The sequence below is a fragment of the Halichoeres trimaculatus genome, unplaced genomic scaffold (assembly GCF_033239565.1).
Source record: "Halichoeres trimaculatus isolate MK-OKI-2021-1 unplaced genomic scaffold, fHalTri1.1 fHalTri1_scaffold_11, whole genome shotgun sequence".
Taxonomy (NCBI): Eukaryota; Metazoa; Chordata; class Actinopteri; order Labriformes; family Labridae; genus Halichoeres; species Halichoeres trimaculatus.
The window spans coordinates 29,334,791-29,359,644 of NW_027437189.1; the positions used below are offsets into that span (position 1 = coordinate 29,334,791).

The following is a 24,854-nucleotide window of genomic DNA, read 5'->3' on the forward strand; positions in this document are numbered from 1 at the left end:
CTGAAGCTAACACAGACACAGGGGGGACACTGAGGAAAAGCTCTTACATCTGCTCCACAGCACACAGCATTTAAAATACTCATATTTCCAGGGTCCGAGGTTTGTTGGCGGATGGTTGGTAATGCGCCTGGGTTCAGGACCAGTCTATTCACTAGCCCTCTGTTGTACTGTCCAAAGTACAGGTTTTGTCATTAAATGTCACATTTTGTGAGCTGGGAGGAAAGCCAAAGACCCACAAATTTCACTGAAAGACTTAATTAAGTGATTTCTGCATAATATGGGACCTTTAATACAAAAAGCTGGCTTACTGTTTTCACGGCAACAGTGTCGGCAGCATTTCAGAAAAATCCCACTCTAGAGGTTGTTTTCGAAGGTTTGCGTTTTTGTTTGGCTAAAATGATGTTTCTGTGTAAACAAGAGGCCAAAAGGCAATAATACTTTTGCGTTTCATCCTAAAATCGCTGTTTGTTAACAACCCCTAAATACGGTTGCTGTGAATAGTAAAGTGTTAAAGACAATAAAAGCATACATATTCCTTGCTTATTTTCTTATTTGGCTTCTTTGTGTTGATCTAAATCAGGGGTGGGCATTTCAAGCAAAAGCGCCATTCAATATCGTAACTATTTTAAAAAATCCAAACAGCCTACCCACATACACCTGCCAACATTACACTTTGAGAAAGAGGGAAAGGGCTGTTGATTGCTCTGCCCGTCAATCATCAAACTTACATCTTGGGTGACGAAGCTGAACACTTACTGTTGATCCTTGCTGTCACATGGCTGTGCACAGTTGTTGACAACTTGTGAGCTGCTAGCTTAACCTCGCAGAGTTTGCTTTGCACATCACTTTCGCTTTTTTATCGGAATTCCCACACTTCCCAATCCATTTTTGAGTGTCTCCTTGTTGTTGTTTTGACTGTAAATCCACCAACCTGTTGACTCCTGGTCTGGCTCGGTTTATTATGACAGTTTGCTGCTTTATTCAAGTTAAATACAATCTGGTTTGAACATAGTTTGTTTTATTTTGAAAGTCACTGGATGTTTTGGGGGGGATTCTGTGCACAACTTCCTGTCCAGCTTTATCTACTTTTATGTGAAATTGAGGCGTAACAGCTTCAGCATCTGGCATAAAAATGTCACCTGCCACAGACAGGAAGGGAACGTCACATGAACTTTTTGATATATATTTTCTTTTTTTATGCTAATGACTATTCCAATATTCCAAAACCATTGCCCATCACTGATCTAAATGTCTCGACCTGACAATCTTCTGTTTTTTTCCTTGTGTTACTTTGGGAACATTTGTCACACAACCTGTCATAGTGAATGCTTGGAGGAATATTCCAGTACATTTGATCACTACCGGTTAAATTTAGCATTCAACCCAGCAGAGAGTCCTTTGCTCAGGAGGTTTCATCAAGCGTCACTCTCTACATCTTCTTTTCCTCTACAGCGGTGGGACTCTGCTGACAGTGAGCGGGACCAACCTCGCAACCATCAGAGAGCCAAAGATCAGGGCCAAGTACGGACAGGCAGAATCCTTTCATGTGAGTGCGCATTGCATCCACACAAACACAGAAACTAAACAGCCTCTTCACATTCACAGAAACACACAATGGCTCCATAAACTGACAAACACACTCAGATATGCAGCGTGCATTGAACATTATTCTGATTGATGCAGACATACAGTACATACAATCACTGATAAATCTATTCACACACACCCTCTGCACACAAAAGCATAATCTGCACACAGCTGCTTCTATAGCGTCGCTAAGGATGTCAGACTGTCTGCCTCTGTACAGCTCCAGCTTCAGACGTATGACGCTACCTCAGGCCACATAGCTTTTCAAATGTCAACGCATCACACGAGTGTTTGTGTCACAGACAGAGACAACATGAGAGACAATGTGTGGGGGAGAAAGAGAAACAAATAACATAAAGACTGAGGAAACACCCACATGCCAAACTGGGAGCCTCGTCTGACGAGTTTTATGTGTTTTATCAGTTCTATAGATTATGTTGGAGGCAGACTTTAGTGATTGTCAGTGTCAGATGAGGCTCTTCACTTGTCAGGGTTAAGAACTAAACTTCAGAAATGATTGAGGCACTTCAACCTGCAGATAAAGCTCTGCTTCAGTGAGGCAAACATCCTCCATGATGCATCCCACACAGCCCTTTATGAAAATCTCTTTGGGCTTTAAGGATCTTACTGAAGTATTCAAAAGTCTCAAACTAGCTCTGACTCAAGCATTGAATTCTAGACAGACAGATTTCTTCTTCTTCTTGTTTTTTTTTTTTTTTTTTTTTTTTTTTTAACTAACTCAAATATTGTACATTTTTCAAAACTTTCTTTAACCTTGCAGGGTGTAGATATTTTTAATCTCTTGGTTTTGGAGAAAAAACTGACCATAATCAGGGGAAAGTGGAGCTGGAGGAGAACTAACCAGCTTAAAGTTTACTTGTTAAATTTTCCTAAAAATAAATAATAAAGCCTGACACTGGAGCTTGGAGCAAAGTGAAATCTTTTTTTTTTTTTAAATCCACTATACTTAAATCAAACCAATAAAGCTGTTATTCAAATGCCTCTCTCCAGAATGCAAAAATTCATGATAGCACTATAAAAGCACATTTCTTGTTAAATGTTCTAAACAGTCTACTTCCTGCGGGTCATCTAACAAATCAAAACAAACATGGCCACAAAATCATGCATTCATGTTTTCTCCAAAGTAATGATGTAAAATGTTATGAGATACAAGAAAAAGGACACAACACATTGCCCAGTATTAACATTTGGTCATAAATTTGCAACCAATTTACATTAGCATTAGGTGTAATTGCACTGCAATTTCACAGGGCATTGACTCACAGCAATGGTTGGTTATTATTACAGACTGTTCAGATAAAAAAAAAAAGAATAGTTGTCTGCAGAATTACTGCAGTGATTTAATGAAACTAATTTGTAATAAAACAGTCTGTGCCTACATGTGTTTGAAATTCCTGCTGTGAAACACCTGAAGAATAACTAAGATGCCTCTTTATGAGCTGCTTAACCAAGTCTGTTAGCTAGCTTACTAACAGTAAATCACCAAAAAAAGGGGTAAGTGTCGGACCAGATGATCCTCTGCAAGATGAATCTTAACAACAAATACTGACAATATGTGAAATGTGTTTTTTTTTTTAGGTAGACTGTATCACTTATTATGTACAATGTCTTTGCCCACAGGAGGGGTCCAGAACCTTCACAACTGAAAGTTTCTCATAGCATCTTTAAAAACTCATAAAGAGATTTGTTCTTCCTCTGACTAAGATCATTTCTGTTTTTGTTTCCTCCATCTCTTTTTTCAGAACTGTACCGTCTATAATAACTCAGTCATGGTGTGTCTGGCCCCGTCGGTGGCAGATTCAGAGCTCGGGTTTGCAGAGACCGGCACCGGACCTGATGAGATCGGGTTCTACATGGACAACGTGAACGCTCTGGTGGTGGTCAATGAGACATTCAGCTACTACCCTGACCCCGTATTTGAACCGCTGAGTCCCTCAGGAATACTGGAGCTCAAACCCACCTCACCGCTCATTCTTAAGGTGAGGAAAAGAACAGTTTGGTTCCTGTGCATCTTCTCTATCTATTTCTGCTTTTATCTTACGACACAGTGGTCTTGGTTAAGCTCTTGCCTGATGGTTTCTTGTATAAAGATATTTGTTAACACTTGTTGTATTACTCTAATGTGAAGACATCCTTCCTTTTGAAATCCTCTGCTTTGGGAGTAAGGGTAATAACACCCACACAGCAAACTGTCACAGTTACTTGTCGTTGGAAAGTGATCCATATTTTCTTTAAACAGCAGGAAAAGAGTGGTTGGTTTCTTCTCAATTTACACCACACAGAATAAGTCTTTGGAGTATTCCCGCAACTTTTACACAGTCATTATGTAGGAGATGGTGTGATTTTGCTGATCTGCAAAACCATTCCTCAGAGAAGACTGTCAGTGATTGTAAAGACAAAACAAAAGTTGTCACTGATATTGCTTTAACAAACCAAGAATTTCCGCTCTCTCTCTTTAAAATCTGCATTTTCAGCTTTAAGTCTAAGATTAAAACCATTAGTTAACTCAAGGGAGTTGAAGTTTCACAGTCCCAGTGCTTGCACGTGTCACTAAATACAGAAGATTGTAGGCAGCAATAAAGCAGGCGTTAAACTTTTTGAATTGAGTCTCAAACTTTTCCTAAACTCAGTTTGTTTTTCTCAGATCCTGATCATCAGGGAAAGATTTAAAGGGGGGTATCGTGCTTTTTTTTTTGGTCTCTGGTTCCCCAATAGCAGCTCCACATGATTTACAGCTCCCACAAAAATCTGTTTTTTAAAATAATAAAATAATAATAATGATAAATAATAATGATAATACATTCAATTTTTATTGTGCTTTTTAAAACTACTCAAAGACGCTTTACAAACAGATAACAGTACAATATAAGTACAGAGTGTTTTTCTCACTCTGGTGTTCTCGAAAATCCTTGTTGGGCCTCTGTTGTAAACACTTTGTTTAGCTTCTGTCTCTTTAAGGCTTCCTGCTCCACAACCCCCCTCCTCTCTGATTGGTCAGCCCTCTGGAGGCCTGTCTCTGGCCAAGATGTGGGCAGACTTTTGTGTTTTAGGCCCTTTTGTGATGCCCTCATCATTTCAGCAAGTATCATGAAGATCTTGTGCTATTTTTAAAATGGACCATTTTAATCAGTTTACGTACAGATTCAGGGATTTCTACGACATATGAATTAGTAGAAGTTTGAAAACCTGCATGTTTATTCTGAACATCCAGCACCGTTACTTTATATCCATGATTAAGATGTGAGGAAGCTTAAAACTCCCTCTTTAAGTTTGTGAGACCGACACATCTCTCCAGTAGAAGGGGTACATTAAGATAATGTGAAGGAACAAACTCTGCGCTCTTAATTAGTTAATTAATAAGAAGGTGATGCACTTTGTGAAACTCTGAAATAGCAGATCAAGTTTTTTTTGCAGCTAACGAGTGGAGGCTGTTCTTTTTTATCTAAAGGATGGATGAGCTGATGTTAAGTGGATGTTTGTTCTTTTTTTCCTGATATTACTTATTCCCACTGGGTATTGATGCTAAGTAGCTCAATGAGAAAGATGTAAAATGCAGAGCACAAACTGAATGTTCCATTTGAATTCAGACCGACAGATTCTCTCTCAAGGTTTTTCTACTTCATCTCAAACACGAGAGTTTTAAACTTATTGAACCTATCTCGTATTTATTTCAGAAACACCACCGTATGCTGACGCACGGAAACACTTTCATTGCCACCTTTTTATTCACAGGAATGAAAAAGGCTCAAAAATGTGTTTACAAGGTCTCGCACTGGGTGGAAAAATATCACAAATTCATAATTGAAAGCTGAAAGCAAGCGTCAAACTCGTCCAAGGCCAATTTCTGTCCTTCGGTAACTAACAGAAACTTCCTTTGACTGCCGTCCGTCTCTGCAGCCACTGGTCCCCTTAAATAACTCTCCTTTCAATTTATGTAATTAATTTTTAGCGCTGGGAGGGTCAGTGTGGGAGCGCGCAGTCCCATCGTCCAGGAGACGTGGATTGTATTGGTTTTAGTTTCATTAACGGTTACATTTATAAAAGTTATTGGCACTTTCTGAGTTGTGTGGATGTGTCCTGGTGTAATCTCGTGAAGCTCACCTTCATGTTTAGTTGAGGAGGTTTTTTCGAGGATTGACAGTGGTTGTTGTCCTCTGCTTTTACCAATGGACAGATAGTCAGTGTCAAAAATACATTAAAGAGGTGGAATACACTGACATTTACACACAGCTATGTATGTACATAGACTTTGTGTACATGGAGAACCTGGTTCCTGTTGGCTGACCTCAAAGTTTGCATCCAGCAAACAGATTAGGGCCAGAGTAATCAGAAAGAGAAAGACTCACAGATGCTGTTGGTATTTGTTGAGACTGGAAAATCTTATGCCATAACCTGGCTTAAGGACTGTGAAGAATAGACAACGAACACTCATGTTGACTTCAAAATTAGAATTTTTAAATTCAGTTAATTTTTTAATTTATGTACAAAATCAGCAATGCAAGTGTGGATGCATGAAACGATACAGTGCAGAGTCAAAAACAAGACAAGGAGGGGTAAGACAAAACTATTCAAGAGGAGTAGGCAGAGGCCGTCACACTAGCAAACTTGGATGGATGAGAGAAACCAGGTATACAGTCTCTGTGAGCATCTATCTGTCTGCAGGGGAAGCAAACATCAGCGATGACTCCTTTGTTCAAGCTGGCACCAAGAAACTGCTCGATCCAAAACACTGAACAGTCAACATACAGATATATCCATCCCAAGTGTAACGTCCTGTGATTAAACTTGAAACACAACTAGTTAAAACCTTCTATTGAGCATTTTTTAAGCATGATAAAGGACTTTGTCTTTTATAGTCAAAGGGTCAAGTCAAACAAACTTCAGATAAAATTGAAAAATTAAAAAAAACACAAAAACAGTGGCGTTTCCTCCCGGAAGCTGAGGGAAGCCATGCTTCCTCTCTTTTTTCAGACTGTAGCTGTGATTTAATTAAAAAAATACTCCTTTTTAACAGTTTAGATGATAATTCTGTTTTTCGTTACTGTCATCTCTTCCTTATTTCTCTTCTCTACTTATTGAACATTTTACGATGTGTAAAACAGCGCCCTCCTAAATGTTTTTTGGCGAATGAGTGGTGAAAATACGATATTGCACACTGTTGTCCACAAGGAGACTAAGCCAAGCTGGCGTCCCTTGGTGAAAAAAACAAGAATGATTAACCAATCAGATGAGGCTGCAGTCATGATACTGCTCACCTGTGATTGGCCAAGACTGTGTCAAGGGAAGCCACCCTGTCTTTGGCCTCAAACCAATCAAATCACAGTATCATCATCATCATCAAGCCACTGAATGAAATCAGGGAGATTAGCATTAGCAGGAGTGTGCATGAAGCAACAAGTTGTGCATTTGGATAAATTAATAAGATATTTGAGCTAAGTCTAGAGGACAATGAACGTGTGTGAATGAGTGACTGAGGGTGGGAGAGTGAAAGGGCGCGTGTTGGTGTTCAAAGTGTTGGTACATAACAAGCCTGTGTAAGTAATATGAGCACTCTCTGAGCGCTCTAACAGGTCATTCCATTACATGAAATAGCGATATACAAGCTGCAACAAAGTCTTTTATATACCCCACTCCCTTAAAAATATACAGACTAGAGGCTTTGTCTCACTTGGCTTCCTCAAAAAAAAAAAGTTGCCACGCCACTGCACAAAAGAGGTCAGAATCATCCAGTCACATGCATCCACCTTCATATTAGCCAGTGGGGCAACTTCACAGGTGTGTTGGGCATGTTGACGTGGATCTTCAGGGGAAGTATTGCCCAAGGTTAAGTATCTAATGAGCTTAATTGATATGACATAGAAGGTGACAAAATAAAGGCATAGTCAGCTTTTCATACACAATGAAGCCCTTAAAGGTGACCAGTTGTTTTTCTGAGTGAAAGAAGCTGTAACCACGTTAACTGATGGTGTAAGATTGGTGCTTTTGTGACTCATCCTGAAGTGGACGTTTTTGGTGCTGCAGATAGATGCTTGCATTTGAACTGTTTACATTCTAATCTTTTAACTTTCACCAGAAAACTGACTTTTGGTCAGTATAGGTACAGAATGATAGTAGAGTAACAGTCATATGTATAGATCTGTTTTAATGTGGTTTGAGGTTGGCAGTAAAGCCAGTGTTTATTGTTTATATTCTGCACCAGAATGTGCCCTGACTTTGTCGTTCCACAGCAAGGGAATATTGAAAGCAGCGTAACCGTCACCATTTATTTCTTAAATGATAATTTATTAGCAAAGGCCCTCTCAGTAATCGCCAAATCTCTTGCTTGGCTTGTTGGTTGGAACTGCCTACCCATTGGAAGCGCTGATGAAATGTACGAAAATGCAATTTGGCGGCGGCGGCGGGGATGTGGGGGTTTGCATTTCTCAGAGATGCATGCACTGCCTTGCCACGCAATTAATTTCTCATCTGAAGTGTCGGGTGTGTTTTTACTGAGGTGTGTTAGCAGGAGAAAAACATTTATCTGGTCCCCGTGTTTTGTGAGAGCTTTGCTGTGTGTGTGTGTTTTGGAGAGCTTGTCCCCGCATGATGCTTCTTGCCTGTCGAGTGTGTGTGGCAGCATCTCCATGTGTGGCTCAGACTGGAGTGCGTGTGTGGTTTGAACTCTGCATGTGTGGCTGGGAAGCTGTGTGTGTCTGCGTGTGTGAGTGTGTTTATAAGATGGAATGGGATGCATGTTTACAGGGTTGCAGAGCGGGGCAGGGTGGCGGCCTGCAGAGACGATGGGATTGGAAAACGGAGTCTGTCTCTGCGTCCCACTGCTAAGCCAGCAGGAGACGCGGCAGCTATCTCCTCTCCCGCTCTGGTTTCCCTTTTTCCATCTCGCCCGCTCGCAGCTCTGTTTCCTGCTCCCTTCCTTTTTCTTTCTTACTTTAGAGTACATCCCTTTCATCTTTCCCTACCTCTCTCGCAATCTGTTTCTCAGCTCTCTCCACTCCTCACGCAATCTCTCCTGATGTTTTCCTGCCACGTTTCCTATCTGTCTTGTTTTCTTTGTATTCATATTTCCTCCTGGTTCTTCTTGTTGTCTTGCTGTCAGGATGGGCCTCCTCTTGTCACACCACTTACCACAACCAATCCTCCTTTCATCTCAGACAAAGTGTGTGTCAAAGTGGAACAAGTGGGCTTGATGTCGAAATAAAAAGTGGGACTAAAATTGGCAAATGTAGAATTTACACACCTCTGAAATAGGTTTTCTTTTTGCTTCCCAGCTGTTTCATCTTGTACATGTAGACCGCCTTTGTCAGATTTCCTATGCTTCTTTATCTGAATCTTTGTGTTTTGGTACTGAAATTAAAGTAAACTGTTAATACATCTAAATCAGCAATGCTACAGCTGCAAGCTAAAAGCTAAGGCTAAAAATAAATAACAAGAGAAGCTTTTGTTTGTCTAAACTCTTCAAGTTGATTTAAAAAGTAACCACTGGAACCTATTGATTGTAATTTTGTATCATATTCTCATTAGCTTCAGATCCCAAAAATCTTAACTTCCCCCAAAAAGGATGTTACATTCCTTAATTAAAACAACCATGCTACTAATAAATGAATATTTATACAAAAATAAAGGTAATACTTGATATGAATTAGGTTAGGTTTTTCTGAATACCCAGATGCTTGACATACTGCGCAATGCAGATAAAGGTAGGATTTTAGGCTGATTTTGAAAAAAAAGGGAAGTGAGTCAGAGCTCTGCATGTTTGGAGAGAGAGAGTTCAGAGAGTTGGGGCTCGATCCCCTAAGGCACATATGTCAAACTCAAGGCCAAATGTGGCCCGCCACACAAGTTTTTGTGGCCTGCGAGAGCTAAAAAGATTTTATAATAGATAAGTCAAAAGGGTGCATTGACCATAAACTACATTTCCCATAATACCTACTGATTATGTTACCTGGGAAGTGACGGCATCCCTCCTCTAGATTGCAGTGTTTGTACATTGGTGTCATTTTCCGAACTAGTGGAATTGAGAAATCAAAAAATGATCCCAAAATGTCCAGGAAGAGAAAAATTGATGCAAAGTAAAAAAAAAAAAATGTATTAAGCTAAAGGAGGAGAAAAACCACAATTTACGTTGTCGTTTTGACGCCAAACACGGAGCTAAGGATGCCAAAGTGAGCCTTCATGTAAAACAACAAATAGTGGAAGATTTAAAATGAAACTGCAATCACAGCAGGATGTATTCAAGAAAGCCACAACCAAAAACAACATGGCAGTGAAAGCTAGCTTTTTTGTGGCTGAAGAAATTGCTTGCCGAGTCTTTTTCAGAGGGTCCATTTTTCAAGCAGTAGTTGCATTTATTTTATATCACATTAAGTTACATTTACTTACCGTTACATTTGGCCCGTTGAGGGCAACCATTATGCTGATGTGGCCCTCAGTGAACATATGTTTGACACCCCTGCCCTAAGGTCTGGTACTTGGTCTTGGTAATGTGGGTCAGGAAGTTGGCATCTGATGAGCAGAGGTGGCGAGTTGGGACGCAGCATTAAAGAAAGAGGAAGCAAAAATATTGAGGTCTTTGTGGGTGACGGGATGGGTTTTTGAAGTGGATTCAGTGCTGGGTGGGGAGCCAGTGAAGGTGTTGAAGGATGATGTGATGTGAGCTCTGGAGCAGGAGTGGGTAAGCTGAGTCCTGAACAAATTAAAGTTTTTGGAGGTCAGTCGAGGGACGGCTGTAAAGAATGCTGTTGAGGTTATGAAAGCGTAGGTGAGTGTTTCTGCACCAGAAGAGGAGGAGGAAAAAGGATGTTTTGGTTATGCTTCTGATGTGTGTTTGGAAGGAGGGTGTGGGGTCGAGGATGATGCCATGGTTTCGGACAACCTGAGAGAGCCTGTGTGGTTATCGATTTTCAGTGGCGTTCTGAGTGGACAGGAGTGGAGGGATTGGGGGCCAATGAGTGTGAGTTTGGATTTATCGCAGATAAGTTTGAGAAAGTTGCTTTTCATCCAGTGTTTGATTTCATAAGATCATCCTCTGTCAGTCAGACACCATCCTGCTGTTACAGCGGTGCCTGTTGTCTCATTTTAATTGACCATGAGTCACTTCAGAATCTGGCTCCAGTTTTATTTCAGACACTTTAATCCATTATAAACCTTATCATAGCTTTAAATCCTTGAACAGTGTTCCTCTATCCCTTGGCTGATAATTGACGAAGGATATAACTTTTAACATCAGGGCCACCTGGCTGTGAAACAACCTGCCAAAGAAAATGAGCCTGTTGGTGGTCATTAGCTGTTTTTAGACTCTGGTTTCATACTTTAACTTTTGAGTTTTGCTTTTGAGTTTCATTTTTGATGTTCAGTGTTTAGTTTTCTTGCTGTGAAGCACTTTGGTTTGATAAGTGCATTATGCATCACTTTTATTGTTATAATTACAACAAATCATCTGAAGAGTTTGAAGTGCCCAGCTGTTTATGAAATAGCATTGTTGTTTTCCTTCAGTGCAACTTCATAATTGTGTTCTGCATTCAGTTGGATTTGTTAACAACATCTAAACGAACCGTTTTATTGTCAGTCCAATTATTTACAGAAAAGCGTAGGAGGAAGGAGCGTTATGTGGAATCTAATTTGCTGTGTGGTTTAAGGATTTAACAACAATCTTTCTTTTAATTTGATCAAGTCTAACAAGTAGTTTCCAACAAAGTGTGCCTGCCTCTTTCACACCGTGTTCTTTCTCTGTTCCTCTGTGTTTGTGTTCAGGGTCGGAACCTGATCCCAGCAGCTCCGGGAAACAGTCGCCTCAACTACACGGTGCTGATTGGAGAAACTCCCTGTGTCCTCACCCTGTCGGAGAGCCAGCTGCTGTGCGAATGGCCCAACCTCACCGGACAGCACAAAGTCACGGTGAGATCACGACTCTGTCTTCACGTCCCCGTCTCGGTGATCTTATGTGACTAAAACGTGGGACTTTGTGTCCCCCTCTCACTGGATATTAAAGGCTCAGACTTCTTTCCAAATATAATTTTCAATTTCTTATCTTTAGTTTTCATTAAATAACTGGGTCAGTTTGCAGAATTTGTTCAAAAAGCAATTTATATAAGGACAAAAATTACAATCTGTTCTACTTGACTACCTGACCCAGTAAGTCAACTTTATGAACATGACAAAGCCTAACTGTGTCAGCCCTCAGTGTCGCTCTAACCTTGTTGGTGAATTATGAATAACACCTTGTGTCTCTCTGCGTCCGTCAGTTTCCCTTACAGATGCAAAATTTGCTTCATTGAACCTCCCCTCTCCAAGGCTGCTGTTAAATATGGAACACTAAACGAACATGTTGCTCCTCGTTGGCTTTCAGCTCGCCTGCTGCTAAAGAGAAAACCAGAGAAGTCGAGTTACGTCACAGGATTCATAACCCTGATAAATACTGGACCTTACATTCATAACACAGAGCAGAGATCTGCAGACTTTGCACTATTTAAGTGCTGTTAATGTTCACTAAAATCCATTACCACTCAGGAAAACCATGCACTTGTTCACATTACGGCCTCAGCATGACCACGGTGAACCTCCAGACATGTATGCAGATTAAAAACCATGTTTCCCTCCATCCACCGAAGTGAATCCACACCAGCAGCTGTGCAGATGTCAGCAGTTCTTTGCTGCAGGTGCTGCTGCATTTGGATGTGAGACGTGTTAAGTCCCTCAGCGCCGCCTCCATATTTCATGTATTTTTATTAGCTCCACTTTGCTTTGATGGTCTGGACGTTTAACAGGAAATAAAATGTACCACACGCTTAAAAAAAATCCACCACTGATGCTAACACTCATCAGAGACAATGTCATTCTCATCTCTCCCTGCGTTCACGCTTAGCTCAAGATTAATTTGTCGTACTGTGTCATATTTAGCCTGTGCAACATTGAAGTAGTCGACAAAGAAAGCTCAGCCGTTTTGGATGAGTACGGATTTATTTATGTAGAGCTGCTGGCAAATATGCATAAAAGAGGAAACCTTTATGATTTTATTATATTTATTCATTTTTTTTAAGGTGTGTAAAACTGTACACAAAAAACAGTCCTTCGTTGATCTATGCTGTCTTTATGTCAAAACAATTTTATTTAACCTTATTTAACCAGGTTGGATCCATTGAGACTAAAAACTTATTTTTTAAGCAAGACCTGGCCGAGACAAGCAGCCGCAAAAACACTAAGTAGCAGACAGGAAGTGCAACAAGAGAAAAAGCACAGTCAACAAAACACAAGATAATGGATTAAAATCACATTCTAGGAATCAATTGTTCAAACAACCGCCAGCCAAGTCAGTCAAAGTGTGTTAACACTTTTGTTTTCAAATGAAGCATGTTTTGATCATATTTGTGTCTATATCTTAGGATCAACTTTTTCCTGAATGGATCGTAAGGTATGGACAAAAAAATATGATCAAAGCACTCTGTTGGATGCCTCTGTGGTTTATCAAACATAGTGATGCAAACCCTAGGATGTCCTTTCAGAAAGGAAGACATGATAGCGTGCACTTTAAGTTGCTCTCTGGGTGAGGAAATCGTCTTAAATGCCATAAAGGGTGCCTATTTTGTGAAATAAGGACACACTTACCTTAAGACCTCCAGTATCAAAATCTTGATGTCTCAACCCTGAGGCTGTTTTGGAGTGGAGAAAATGCCATTTATGTTGGCTGTACAGTAGAAAAAGATGTGAAAAGCTCCCCTTTCTTAAAACCTTGAAGTAGAGGAAACAAGCTGACTTTCCCTTCCAGTGAAAAAAGTTTAACGTTTTGTTAAGAACATGAAAAAGTGTCACATGACATGTTGAGAATGTATTAATAAGTCCTACTTTTTGCAGCATAATGGACAAAACTTGATATGTTACTCATCGTGGTGGCTTTATAGTGGCACAAATTGTATGAGTTGCCCCCCAGGAAGCCCTTATTATTCGGAAAGTGTGATTAAGATGACATCATTTCTATAAATTCAGGTGCTGAAATTTTCTGAAATTTCTCTTCCATATGTCCCTCACAGTGCAAAGTCTCCTTTGTCGAATGATAAATGTGTGATGTGATAAGGCAGGTTGAGTCTCAGAGGGTTGGCTACGCCATGTGAAAAACACTGTGCTAAAGCCTTAATGCATGTTTACACAAAAAAAAAGAAATCTTATTAAGTTATTTTTTTCTTATTTTCAGTGAAAAATGTAATTTTAGACTTTATATGAGCCACATTCATCTGGCTAGCCTAGAAAGATGTCTTGTTTCAAGTTGTTTGGAGACAAAAATGAGGTCTGAATTGCTTGCAACAAGTTAAAAAAAATCTGCCAGTGAATAAGGGAAAAGTTACTTGTATTAAGACATCAATCTAATTTCAAGCAATTTTTTCTTATTCCATTGGAAGATTTTTTTTTTTACTTATTACAAGCAACAAAGACCTCATTTTTGTTTTTAAATCATTTGAAACAAGACATTTTTCTGGACTGATAAGTTGAATGTGGCTCATATCATGTGTAATAAGACATTGTTCACTTAAATAAAACAAAACTCTTGACGAGATTTAATTTTTTTGCAGTGTCAACATGATTGTTGACATAACGACAGAGTCCTGAATGCCACATGTAAACAGACATATGTGCAAACATCCTGTCCTTAGGAATATACTCCTTATTGAACCTCAGATGGTTTTTATGCATCCTGTCATGTTGAGTTGTGTTTTTCTTAAACAAACATTTGCACCTTCACTCAGGTAATTTTTCTGATGATAACCTGACGGAAAAGTTTGAGTAAAGTCAGGATAGCAAGTGCTGCTCCAAGGCTGCATTCCCTCATACGGCTAACCCTTGTGTCAAACTTCTTATTTTGTTGTGTCTGTCTAAATTCAAAAGTTACAAGATTTATTGTGATATTGTGTGATATGTGATATTCTGGTTAACCATGACTACACGAGAATAATTTGTCTTATACCTGAGCCCTGAGCTGCAGGTTGTGCAGAGCCTCTGCCACCGTTAAGCTGCTTTTTAACTCCTGTGTTAAATACCCAGAGGAGAAAAGCAGACGACTAAACTTACATATTTATTTTCCCCTCTTTGAGACACAGAGTGCATCAAAATGCCTCTGTTGCATGTTTATTTTGCCCCCAGCGTTCCCCTGCTTACACAGAGACTCAGCTTCTGTGACTGTTTCATCTCGCTTACGTTTACCGAGCCGATTGAAAAAGTGGTGATACCTGCACAGTTTGTCTAAAAAAGGTTAATATATCAGACCTTTATAGTGAGTTCACAATGTTTTAGACTTGTATACCCCTTAGAAAATGAAGGAAAGGACCCATAATCCACAAGAAAATGCTGTTTTCCTTCTGTTAAGGTAGAAAGAGTTGAATTTGGTCAGGCATAGACCTTAAATATGTCGACACATGTAGTGAGCGATAAGAGAAGCATGTGAGCAACACTCATTGAAGTTTATTACCATGAAAAGACACTTTGAACAGAAGGATGTGTCCTGGAGACATGCAGAAACATTAAAAGGTAGTTTTAAGAAAAGAATTGTTTCTCCAGGATGTTGCTGATGTGCAGACATTAAGCTTGTCTCTAAGCTCTAATCCAAGCACCGTTCACCGTTTAAATCTTACTGATGTGCAAAAAGTTGTCCAACTCTCACCAAATCCTAACTTAAGTTACGTGTTTAAAAAGTCACATCATCACTAAGTTAAACCTCCTGTTCTCTATGATAAGTATTTCAAGCTGCGAGCCACAGCCCACAGAGTGATCGCTGCTCATGTCACTTTCATTCCTCGTGTTTCATATGTTGGGAAATCACGGTGCAGGAGGAAGTGGTGCTGGAGAACACCAAGAAACAAGCTTACAAGTGCGTCCTGAGGCAACCTCTCAGCTTTACTTGTCCAGAGTGTTGAGCTGTCACCAGTCTAAAGACTGAAGACCCTGATTCACTCTGACTGCAGCAGACTTTCAGAATCACCACGCAGCTCCTGAAGCGTCCGTACTGAGGAAGGTCAAACCTCAGCCCTGCGACACAGCACTCCCTCAAAATATATTTAGATGGTTGTCTGAGTATCCTGCCAGAGCACCCACTCGACTCCTCCCCCGCCCCCTGCCCCTTTTAAACTTGTCATCAATGTCCTTCCACAGTCATTCCACTATATCTTTATGACATTTACTCCCCGCGAGCAACAGCCAATATACCTCGAAAGCAACTGACAGCGCATCCATGTAATTCAGTATGATAGCTCTCAACGCAACCAGCCAGTTCCAAGGTGGAGCTCTGCTCCCAGAATGTCACGTTGAATATCGGAGCGGCGTGAAGTGTTGGTGGGGGCGGTGGAGTTAGTCCTTCTTCTGACAATAGCCAAAGAAAAAATAGCGCTGTCTGTTCTTATCTCTTCTGCTGCAAACATGTGAGTGTGTAGAAAACATGCTCTCTGTCTGGAGCCGGTGTGTGTATGTTTTATTTCTTAATGTGCACATTTGTCTTTGTATGTGCCATGCAGATCAGGACACATGTGTTACATAAGACTGTCCCCCCTGTGCAAGATGACCTACATACAGGGGACCCCAGTGGGTGTCCATGCAGACTTTGCTTGTGTGCGTCTTTGTAACACACACATTCAGCAGTGTGTCCTGTGCATGCACGCAGTGTCTTTTGTGTCACTTCAGATGCTCAGCTGTGTGTTGGCAGCTGTGTGTGCCTCCCTTGAGTTTTCCAAGAAACTTGTTTGTTGTTTTGGCCTTCAGCTTTTTAAGTTCCTCCGTCAGTCCTTCAAAAATAGACAAATCTGCCTTCAACGTGAAACTGCTTCCACTTATGCAGCATCTGTGTCATCTGGGGATTTGTTTTCCCACCAGTGACCTCGGATTAAAGTATAATCACCAGCTGGTTGTGTGAAGAGTAGCAAACCAAATCTGGCAGTATAACAATTCATAACTGATATATTTTAAACTCATGGCAGACATTACATCATACTTTTTAAGCATTGAACTACAGGTTTATACAGGAAACTAATGGGATCTGCACCAGTCCAAAAGCTGGTCTCTGTATTACTATACATACCAACCATAGATAAGAGTCCCAATGAAATTTAGAGTTATTGTCAAAGTATTGCTGAGACATGTTTGTAAAAATAGACATTTTCTGATTTACCATCAAAGCACTGCAGGAAGTCAGCACCCCCACTAATATAATACAAATACACAGCTCACTATTTAAACGTCAGCTTTTTGGACGTAAAGTGGACGTCTAAGCAGTAGTAAGTGAGTTAGTGCACTGCACAAAGAGACGTTCAAAGGAAGTACTTCCAATGTCATTTTTGGACATCTAATTTTAAACATTAGCTCTGAATAAAAGTAATATTTTGTTTTTTGTTTGTTTAAATGTCCTGTTTTCTACTCTGAAATCATGATTTGTTTATTTTCGTGTAGCTTTATTTGGCTCAGCAGCAGGTTTGAAGTGGAAATGGAAAACACCTTTGTATGCATTTACAGTTACCATCTGCTGTTGAGACAATCAAATGAAGCCAGTATGCCACCTTTTAAAGTGTTAGATTTCCAGAAGTTGAGAGTGAGAACTGTCATTTAAACTCTTATTGTCTGTTTTAAAGAGATTTAGTGCTGATCCAAGATATTAAAGTTTATACTTACTGATGTTTATTTCACACCACACCAGAGTCAGTGTTTCTATTTGGGTGACCTCTATTGAGATGTACTACACACTATCCAAAATAAAATTGTCAGATGAGGTGGATGTAAAAAAAAAAAAAAAAAAAAGTAGTTTCATATTGAGTGACTTGTCCCTACTTACTGGTTAACCCAAAAGAAGGTTCCTAGTTTAATTCCCTAACTAGGGAAGAGCCTATCTTGGCAGAGTTAGCGTGTTCTCCCTGGTTTCCCCCAGAGTCTTGAAACATGCTCATCAGGTTGAGTGGTCACTCTAAACCAGGGGTGGGCAATTAATTTTAACTAGAGGCCACATGAGAAACCTGAATTGTGTCAAAGGGCCGCCAACTTTCTTCCAATGTAAAATGCTTTAAATTAAATATTTTGAAAAGCTGATAATTAGAAGAATAGCGCACTCTGTAAATGTTTATACTCGGTTATGTGAAATTGTGGTGTATAGGTCAAATAAGAAAACAAAAACAATTATTGAATCCTAAAATGGTAGAGAAAATGCCTTAAGTTTTTGTCTTTGTCAATCTGTATCATACATGAACTCACTTTTACAAGTCGAGAGTGTTGGCAGGCTGCCAACACTCCTGAATATGGAGGGAGTCTCCCACTTTTTTTTTTTTTAACCTTTTCTCCTGCTCTTCTCCTGGGTTGTGATTTCTCCTGATGGTCCCTCAACTTTACGTATGCTCGAATGAGCTCTAATATTTTTCAACGTCAATCAAGTCCCGTACTTGGGCGTTATATCGAAAACTCAAAAACCATCCACCCCCTCCCTCTTAGTTGGTTTGATCCAAAGACGCTGCACGAGACCTCAGAGACGGAGACAGATAACTGTGCTGCACTTGTTGAAGAAGAGTGTATCAGAGCCTTAGCTGTTTTCTTTCTTTTTTGGTGTTGACGACATGACGTGAGTTAAACTAACGTAGCTCTGCTCTAACGTTGCATCCTTTCCAATCAGGAGAGTCTAGAGCAGCGTTAATCATATAGTAGAACTAAGGCTGACTCTAAAATAGTGAAACGCTTGTCGTTGTGAAGATCTGTCTGTCTCTGGTGTGTGATGCGCATACGCGCTGCGCGTGTATGTGACGGCGCTCTCTTTTCAGAACAGCAGACTTCAGGTGGAGACTGACTGAGCCATTGAAAGAGAGGGAGAATTCAAACCACAAAGTCTTGTACAGTGCCCGTGATAGATGGAGTAAGATGAAGTTACAACATATGCACTCGCACGAGTCTTATGTTTATAATTAGCCTCATGCAGTCTGATCCCAACTGCATTATCTACGAGAGTTAGTCAAGCTATGCTAAACCTGTTCTCAGTCTGACTAAGCTGTTAACATGCATCTTAATAGTCTTATCTCGTGCTGACTAAATAAATGGTCCATTTTTAATCTGCATGCAAACATATTAAGTGTAAAATATAAAACACTTTCAAACATAGTTTTGACTTTATTTAGTGTGGATCTATAAAGACAGTTTTAAGGTGTTAACTTTAACTCTTCAGGTGTTGAAAAAAAAAAACTTAATTTGTTGTGATTGGCAGAATCTGCCTCAGTTAGCACAGAGAAGGTCCAGTCTCAGTTTCTGTTTGTGTCTCTCTTATAGTCCACTTAGATAGCATGCTTCTAGCTTTAGCTGCTAAATGCTCCACCAGAAGATTTCTCTCCTCTCTTTCTCTGAGAACATCTAAGGAAAGATTTGATAAGAGGAAACATTCCCGTCGCGGGACGTAAACCCCAAATTATGAGATGAAAGACACCGAGACGAATATGTTGTCAGCATGAATTCAAGACTCATGTTGATAACTTGCAGCGTGTTGGTAATTAAATTGAGAAGCTGGTTTAGCAAACTTTTGAAGTTATTAGTTTTAATGACAGAACTGTCTTTCTGCTGCCTAATGAATTCAGACTCATATTAAAGTTGGCTGCCTGAGTTAATTTAGCTCAGTCTGCTTTGCAAAGTAACTCCTTTACATCCTGATCATGTCCACGCAGCTAATTGGCTGCTTAATCTTATACAAGTCAAGCTAATTGGCTCAACCATCGCAAATTTAATTTGTAGGTATTGACTGCATTGATATTGATGATAACAGCTTCTCTGTTTTATTTTTTTCTAATCAGACTTTGATAATGTTAACATGAAAGTGCACTTACAAGAGCTTCAAAGTGTATAATCACGCCTCATTTTAATCGCTTATCAACCCCCCTTGTGGGTTGCTTGATTTGATGGATTCCAGCGCTGAGACACACTGAGCTTATGTAAATGTATTTAGTCAGAAAAAAACATTACATGTGTTTGACTTCCCATAATTAGCAAGACTCCTTGGGGAGAGATTTAAATGTGAGTGATTACTTTGTTTGATTGCTTACACTCTGTGTGAGTCTGTGTATGGTGTGTGTATATACGTGTGCGCTCTGGGTGTCTCGATTGTTTTGTGTGTCTCCCCCTCAACCTCACAGCTTTAACCTGGTTCACGTACGCAGCGTTCACTCTGACCTAAATCAGTTTGTCGAAGTTGACACTGATAAATGAGAGCATTAACTTCACAAAATCCATTTTAAAACCCCAAATATTGAGCCTAAATATCTGCAGGCAGTGCACAAGAAGGTAAATCATTCAAAGCACTGAGCAAGTGTGCTTGTGAGATCTTCATTATGGAAACCCTCTGAAGCTGCTCCCCTCAAGGCAGAGAATGAAAACCTTTCCTACATGAAGCGTTCGCAGCAGAAGAGGTGATGTAAGCCTCCGTGGTGTGAGCCTGTCAGAGATCGGCCTGTTTAGTGTGAGCACAGTACAGATAAAAATTTAATGATCCTTGTGGTAGAAATTGGGTCAACCAACTTCTCTTTCATCAGACCACCAACTTTTCGATCTCCTCAGACCTCCTCGTGTATTCTCAAACCATCTGCTGCCGGAGAAGTGGCTGCTGCCTGGGTGTTATTTTATGTCTCTCTTGAAGGCGATAGTTCAAATCCCCCAACTGACTGAGGAGATTCTGGTCGAGGAAAGTATAAAAGTAGCAATTTCCTCTCCCTTAACGACTGCAGAGGGTTAGCGTTTGAGCAGTGCGCTGAACCCTTCGCCCTGCTAATGCGCCTGCTCAGCACCCCGCAGAACAGAGAGGTCATACTTTTAAACTGTATGAATAAAGCAGAGAGCTCCTTTATCATTAAAAATCTGTTATCTGTGTGTTTCAGATCCGGGCTGGAGGGTTCGAGTACTCCCCCGGCACTCTTCACATCTACTCAGACAGCCTGCTGACGCTCCCCGCCATCATCGGCATTGGAGGGGGAGGAGGCCTGCTTCTGCTGGTCATCATCGCTGTGCTGATCGCCTACAAGAGGAAGTCCAGGGACGCCGATCGCACCTTGAAACGTCTGCAGCTCCAGATGGACAACCTGGAGTCCCGAGTGGCTCTGGAGTGTAAAGAAGGTGAGGAACAAAAAACAGTTTGTGAAAATGTATCCTCATCTAAATTCAAATTAAAGAAGCTGTGAGGAGTTTCTAGGTGATCTTGAAAAAGTCTTCCTTGAGACTATCAGCACCAATATTACAGGTTATAGGTTATTTCAAAATGCTACTTCTTAGCTTCCGGTTTGGGTCCGGATTGATTTTTCAGAGCGTCTAGGTATCTATGACATCACCACACCAGCTGACAAAGTTAGTGTAGTGAGAAGATAGATCTGTGGGGACAGAAGAGCAGAAGAAAGCTAAACTGGAGAGTGATACAGCCTGAGCTAAAGGCTAACACTTGAGCTAAACTGTTTGTGCCAATGTTCATTCCAACCCACAGTCAGCAGTTATTCTGCAGTGGTCTGTTCAAACTTGAGAGTCTATCAATAAAATAAAGAGTGGGGTTACATTAGCTTTGCTTGGTAGATGACTAGCAGGACAAAGCTAACCAGGATCTACTGACGTTACACATAACGTACATGTCTCAGAGCACCGGGCTGCCAATAGCGCTACACATAGCCGGCTACTAAACTACTTACAAACTGACAGTGTTTACATGTTGCCACGTTAGCCTTCAGATAGGTCGGAGCACTGGGCTGCCAATAGCACTACATATAACATATAGCATTGGCTTGATGTCATGTTTTAAACCCTAGAACTATATAACTGTACTGATAAATACCTTACCTCAGTGCGTTGTATCCAGTAAAACGTTGGCTTGAACAAAGACATTTTTTTTATCCAAATTTAATTTAATTCCAAAACAAACGCATTACAATTCGCTACAAGTAATAAACGACAGCTAGCAAGACAATCAAATTAAAACAGATCCTCCTTATAGCATTTTTATGTAGATAAGCTCTCAGAGAGCGCAGACCTCCACCAAGCATATTGTGATTGTCACACTTTAGTCCTACTTTAATGTTATACTCCCTTTCAGCAGACTGTCTGCTACAATTTGGTGTTAGTTGCAGGTTTGTACGATAATTTGTTACCTGACAGTGTTGAAAATTATGATGACCCAATTACATTTTTCATATTCAGGATCTTTGTATCCAGAATATTGGCAGGATCTGTATCATACTTTTACATCTGTCAGAAATTATGGTGACCTTGTCTTGTATTGTTTTGCAAAGCAATCCGACCATTTATCATGGAGTTAGATACACATATGGTGAAAACGACCCTATCTCACAATGATAAAGAATCCTGTAAAAAATCCTGGATCCAGACGGTGATCCAGATCACCTCTAAAATTGAATCATTTCTTCCTAATACCATTTTGAATATTTCCTGAAAATTTCATCAAGATCTGTTCGTTACTTTTTGAGTTATGTTGTTCACAGACAGACAAACTCTCCCAAAAACATGACCTCCTTGGTGGGGGGAAAGATGGAGACTTCAATAAAAACAAAGCCTCACATATCAGTTCATAGCCACTGATGACTGATGTAAGAGCATGTCTCAATGATGGCACGAGCACAGCCACAGTGCAAGCTCACGATACGACTGCTTAACAGCTTCATCAAAACATGTGCTTCAACTTTGGGTTGAGTGTGAGTCAGAGTCTCATTGATTGGCGAGCGTGTCCTCACATTTCCAGAAAGCGTGTTTTCAGAACGGCCCTGTTGTTTCCTCAGTGATAACCCAAACAATAATCCAGTCAATAGATGTAAAAGCACTCAGCTCTTCCAAGAAGTGAAGCATGGCCTTGCTCCCGCCCCCCTCCCAAATCTCCCCGCCCCGCCTGCTGTACTCCCAGCTGGCCTGCAGAGCCGAGACGGTGTGTGTGGGTGGAGGAACAGATGAAATGGGCGGTGTGCTGTGAGTCTGATAGCAGGGGGAAGAGTATGTGCGTGAGGTCGCCTCTGCTCTGGGAGTCTTGAGGGGAAGAGACAGGGGACGTTTGGCCCAGCCATCCGTGAGAAGCAGACATCACACTGTACACTGTCATCCAAGCTAGCATATTAGCAGTCATGGGTAATTAGTTACACATTAGGAATGACAACTGCTGACTGGCAAGTGTCACTTTGTAGTTCAGGGGAGGTAAAACGGATGTTTTTTGGGACGCTTCATTGGTATGAAAACAAGAAAATGTACAATTACGTCTAAAAACCCATGGTTAGGGTGTTGTTTACACTCCTGTGTCAGCGTGCTCACTATTGTTTAAATTTTAACTCTTTGTTCCCCAGTGTTTGAGTTTTTGCTGTTAAGTCAAATCAGAAACAGATTATTCTCGCAGAGACCTACCAGACACAGAGTTTATAGCAGCAAACATTCTATAAACATGCTGCAGGACAAGGTAACGGTGAGATCACCATGAAAACACTCAGTAGTAAAAGATTCCTAGCTTGTGTGTTCCTGCTTTTAAGAGCTGTGATTTTGTTTTTGAGTTTTGGAGAAACTTAATCATTTTCATTGCGTGTTCACTGCAGTGTTTCCTCTGCATGCATTGGCAGCTCTCATTTCTTTAGACAGGGATCAGAATTCATCATACAATTCTTGTGACATCTGTCCTTAAGTGAAACATCCTGACAGCACACTTGGCAAGATAGCAAGAATATGAAGTTTAAAGAAATCAACTTTTTCTCTCTCTTTTTTTCCCCTCTGTAGAAAGTGTGATACCTTTTCCTCTCAAAACCAGTAAAATTTATCAAAACACTAATAAAAGCTAAGGCAGACGTTATCATGGAACAAAAAGCATAGAGCTATCTGATTAAAATGTTTTCTTATAGTTTTAGGCAGAAAATCAAGAACCAAGTGTACACTGTATTTTTACATCTTTGATCTTTCTTAGAAAATAAATGAAAATAAATATAAATAAAAAAGCATAAAAAAACAACAAAAAAAACAAATAAAATTAAAATAAAAATAATTTATGAAATAAAATTAAATAAAATTGATTGAATAAAAGCTACAAATAATAAAAAAATATATATACATAAAAATGTTTCACACGCACAGAAATTCCTCTGGACCTTGGCAGTGCAGACATCTTGTTGCAAAAGCCATGCATCCTCTGGTTCGGCCTGTAAAGCTGGTGATAGATCACGTTAGCAGCAACTTTTGCCAAATAACCCCGTAACCTAAATGTCAGAATGACTTTTATGTGTTGTACTCCACTCACACGAGGTAAACTACTGCCCACTGACCCAATGAAATGCAGGGACACTTAAAACCATGAGATTAATTACTGAAAAACTTTGGAGTCAATCATAAACAAATATTATCAAATATTATCTGAACCACATATCCTGTTAGGGGTCAGAGGGTTTAGAGTTTTGCTCAGCTGTCACTGGGTGAGAGGCAGGTACGCCTAGGACAGGTGATGCAGAAGAGGCCTCCACTCTCTGAGGATGGCAGTAGACTCTGAAGCACCTCTTAAAGGGTGAATCTTGTTGAGTGACTGTTTCTTTCACCTTCTGGGAAAAAAAACAACAGAAGAGGACAGAAAGTTGCTTTTGTTAGTGTGCGCTTATGCTGATAGTCACAGACTCTGTGTTAAAATGTGGCTGCAGCTGCCTGATTTCCAGTGCTGTGGGGTCTCTGAGTTGATTATAGAATAATAACAGAGAGTAAAAAACAACCTGTCACTGAAGAACACCCAGCACATGTAAAAAGAATAATACAGGTTATTCAGATGTTACCATATTTCATTTTTTTCTACTCTGAACATTTATTTACATACGTCAACATTCATATTTAAGGGTTTGTGAGGCCAGGGATAGGGGGACGATGTGAAAAGAGGGGAGTTGTAGTAACAAGAACTTAAAAACTACTTCCACCTAGTATCAAATTAAATCACTTCCAATGTATTTACATTTAGACATTTAGTTGAAAATGGTCTGAATCTTCAGTACACAGGAACTTTTTCTCTCAACAGTTGTAAAACAATAATAAACTGTAGGGCTGGGATAAAATGCTCTACTCCAGATTTGATTGTTTTACAATTTTTTGGGTGTGCCGGTTCAATTGAAATATCACATAAAAACTTAGATATTCTAGATTTAGTGGTTTTTAGTTTGCTTTTTTAACACCAGACCATGTAAAAAAAAAGTTGAATGATGCTGCTGCTGCTACTGATGATGATTTGACTTCTTCATCATGTTTAACACTTACCTGCTGATTCT

The 24,854-nt window shown here is 40.1% G+C and overlaps 1 protein-coding gene across 1 annotated transcript in view; it reads left to right on the forward strand.

The window, feature by feature from the left end:
- The window catches only part of LOC141799091 (plexin-A1-like), a 453,927-nt gene that overhangs the window by 381,491 nt on the left and 47,582 nt on the right, over positions 1–24,854 (forward strand). The window contains exons 20-23 of the mRNA XM_074681180.1: positions 1,453–1,546; positions 3,351–3,587; positions 11,359–11,502; positions 20,469–20,703. Of these exons, the coding sequence (XP_074537281.1) occupies positions 1,453–1,546; positions 3,351–3,587; positions 11,359–11,502; positions 20,469–20,703 (710 nt within the window). The remainder of the gene's footprint in view (positions 1–1,452; positions 1,547–3,350; positions 3,588–11,358; positions 11,503–20,468; positions 20,704–24,854) is intronic.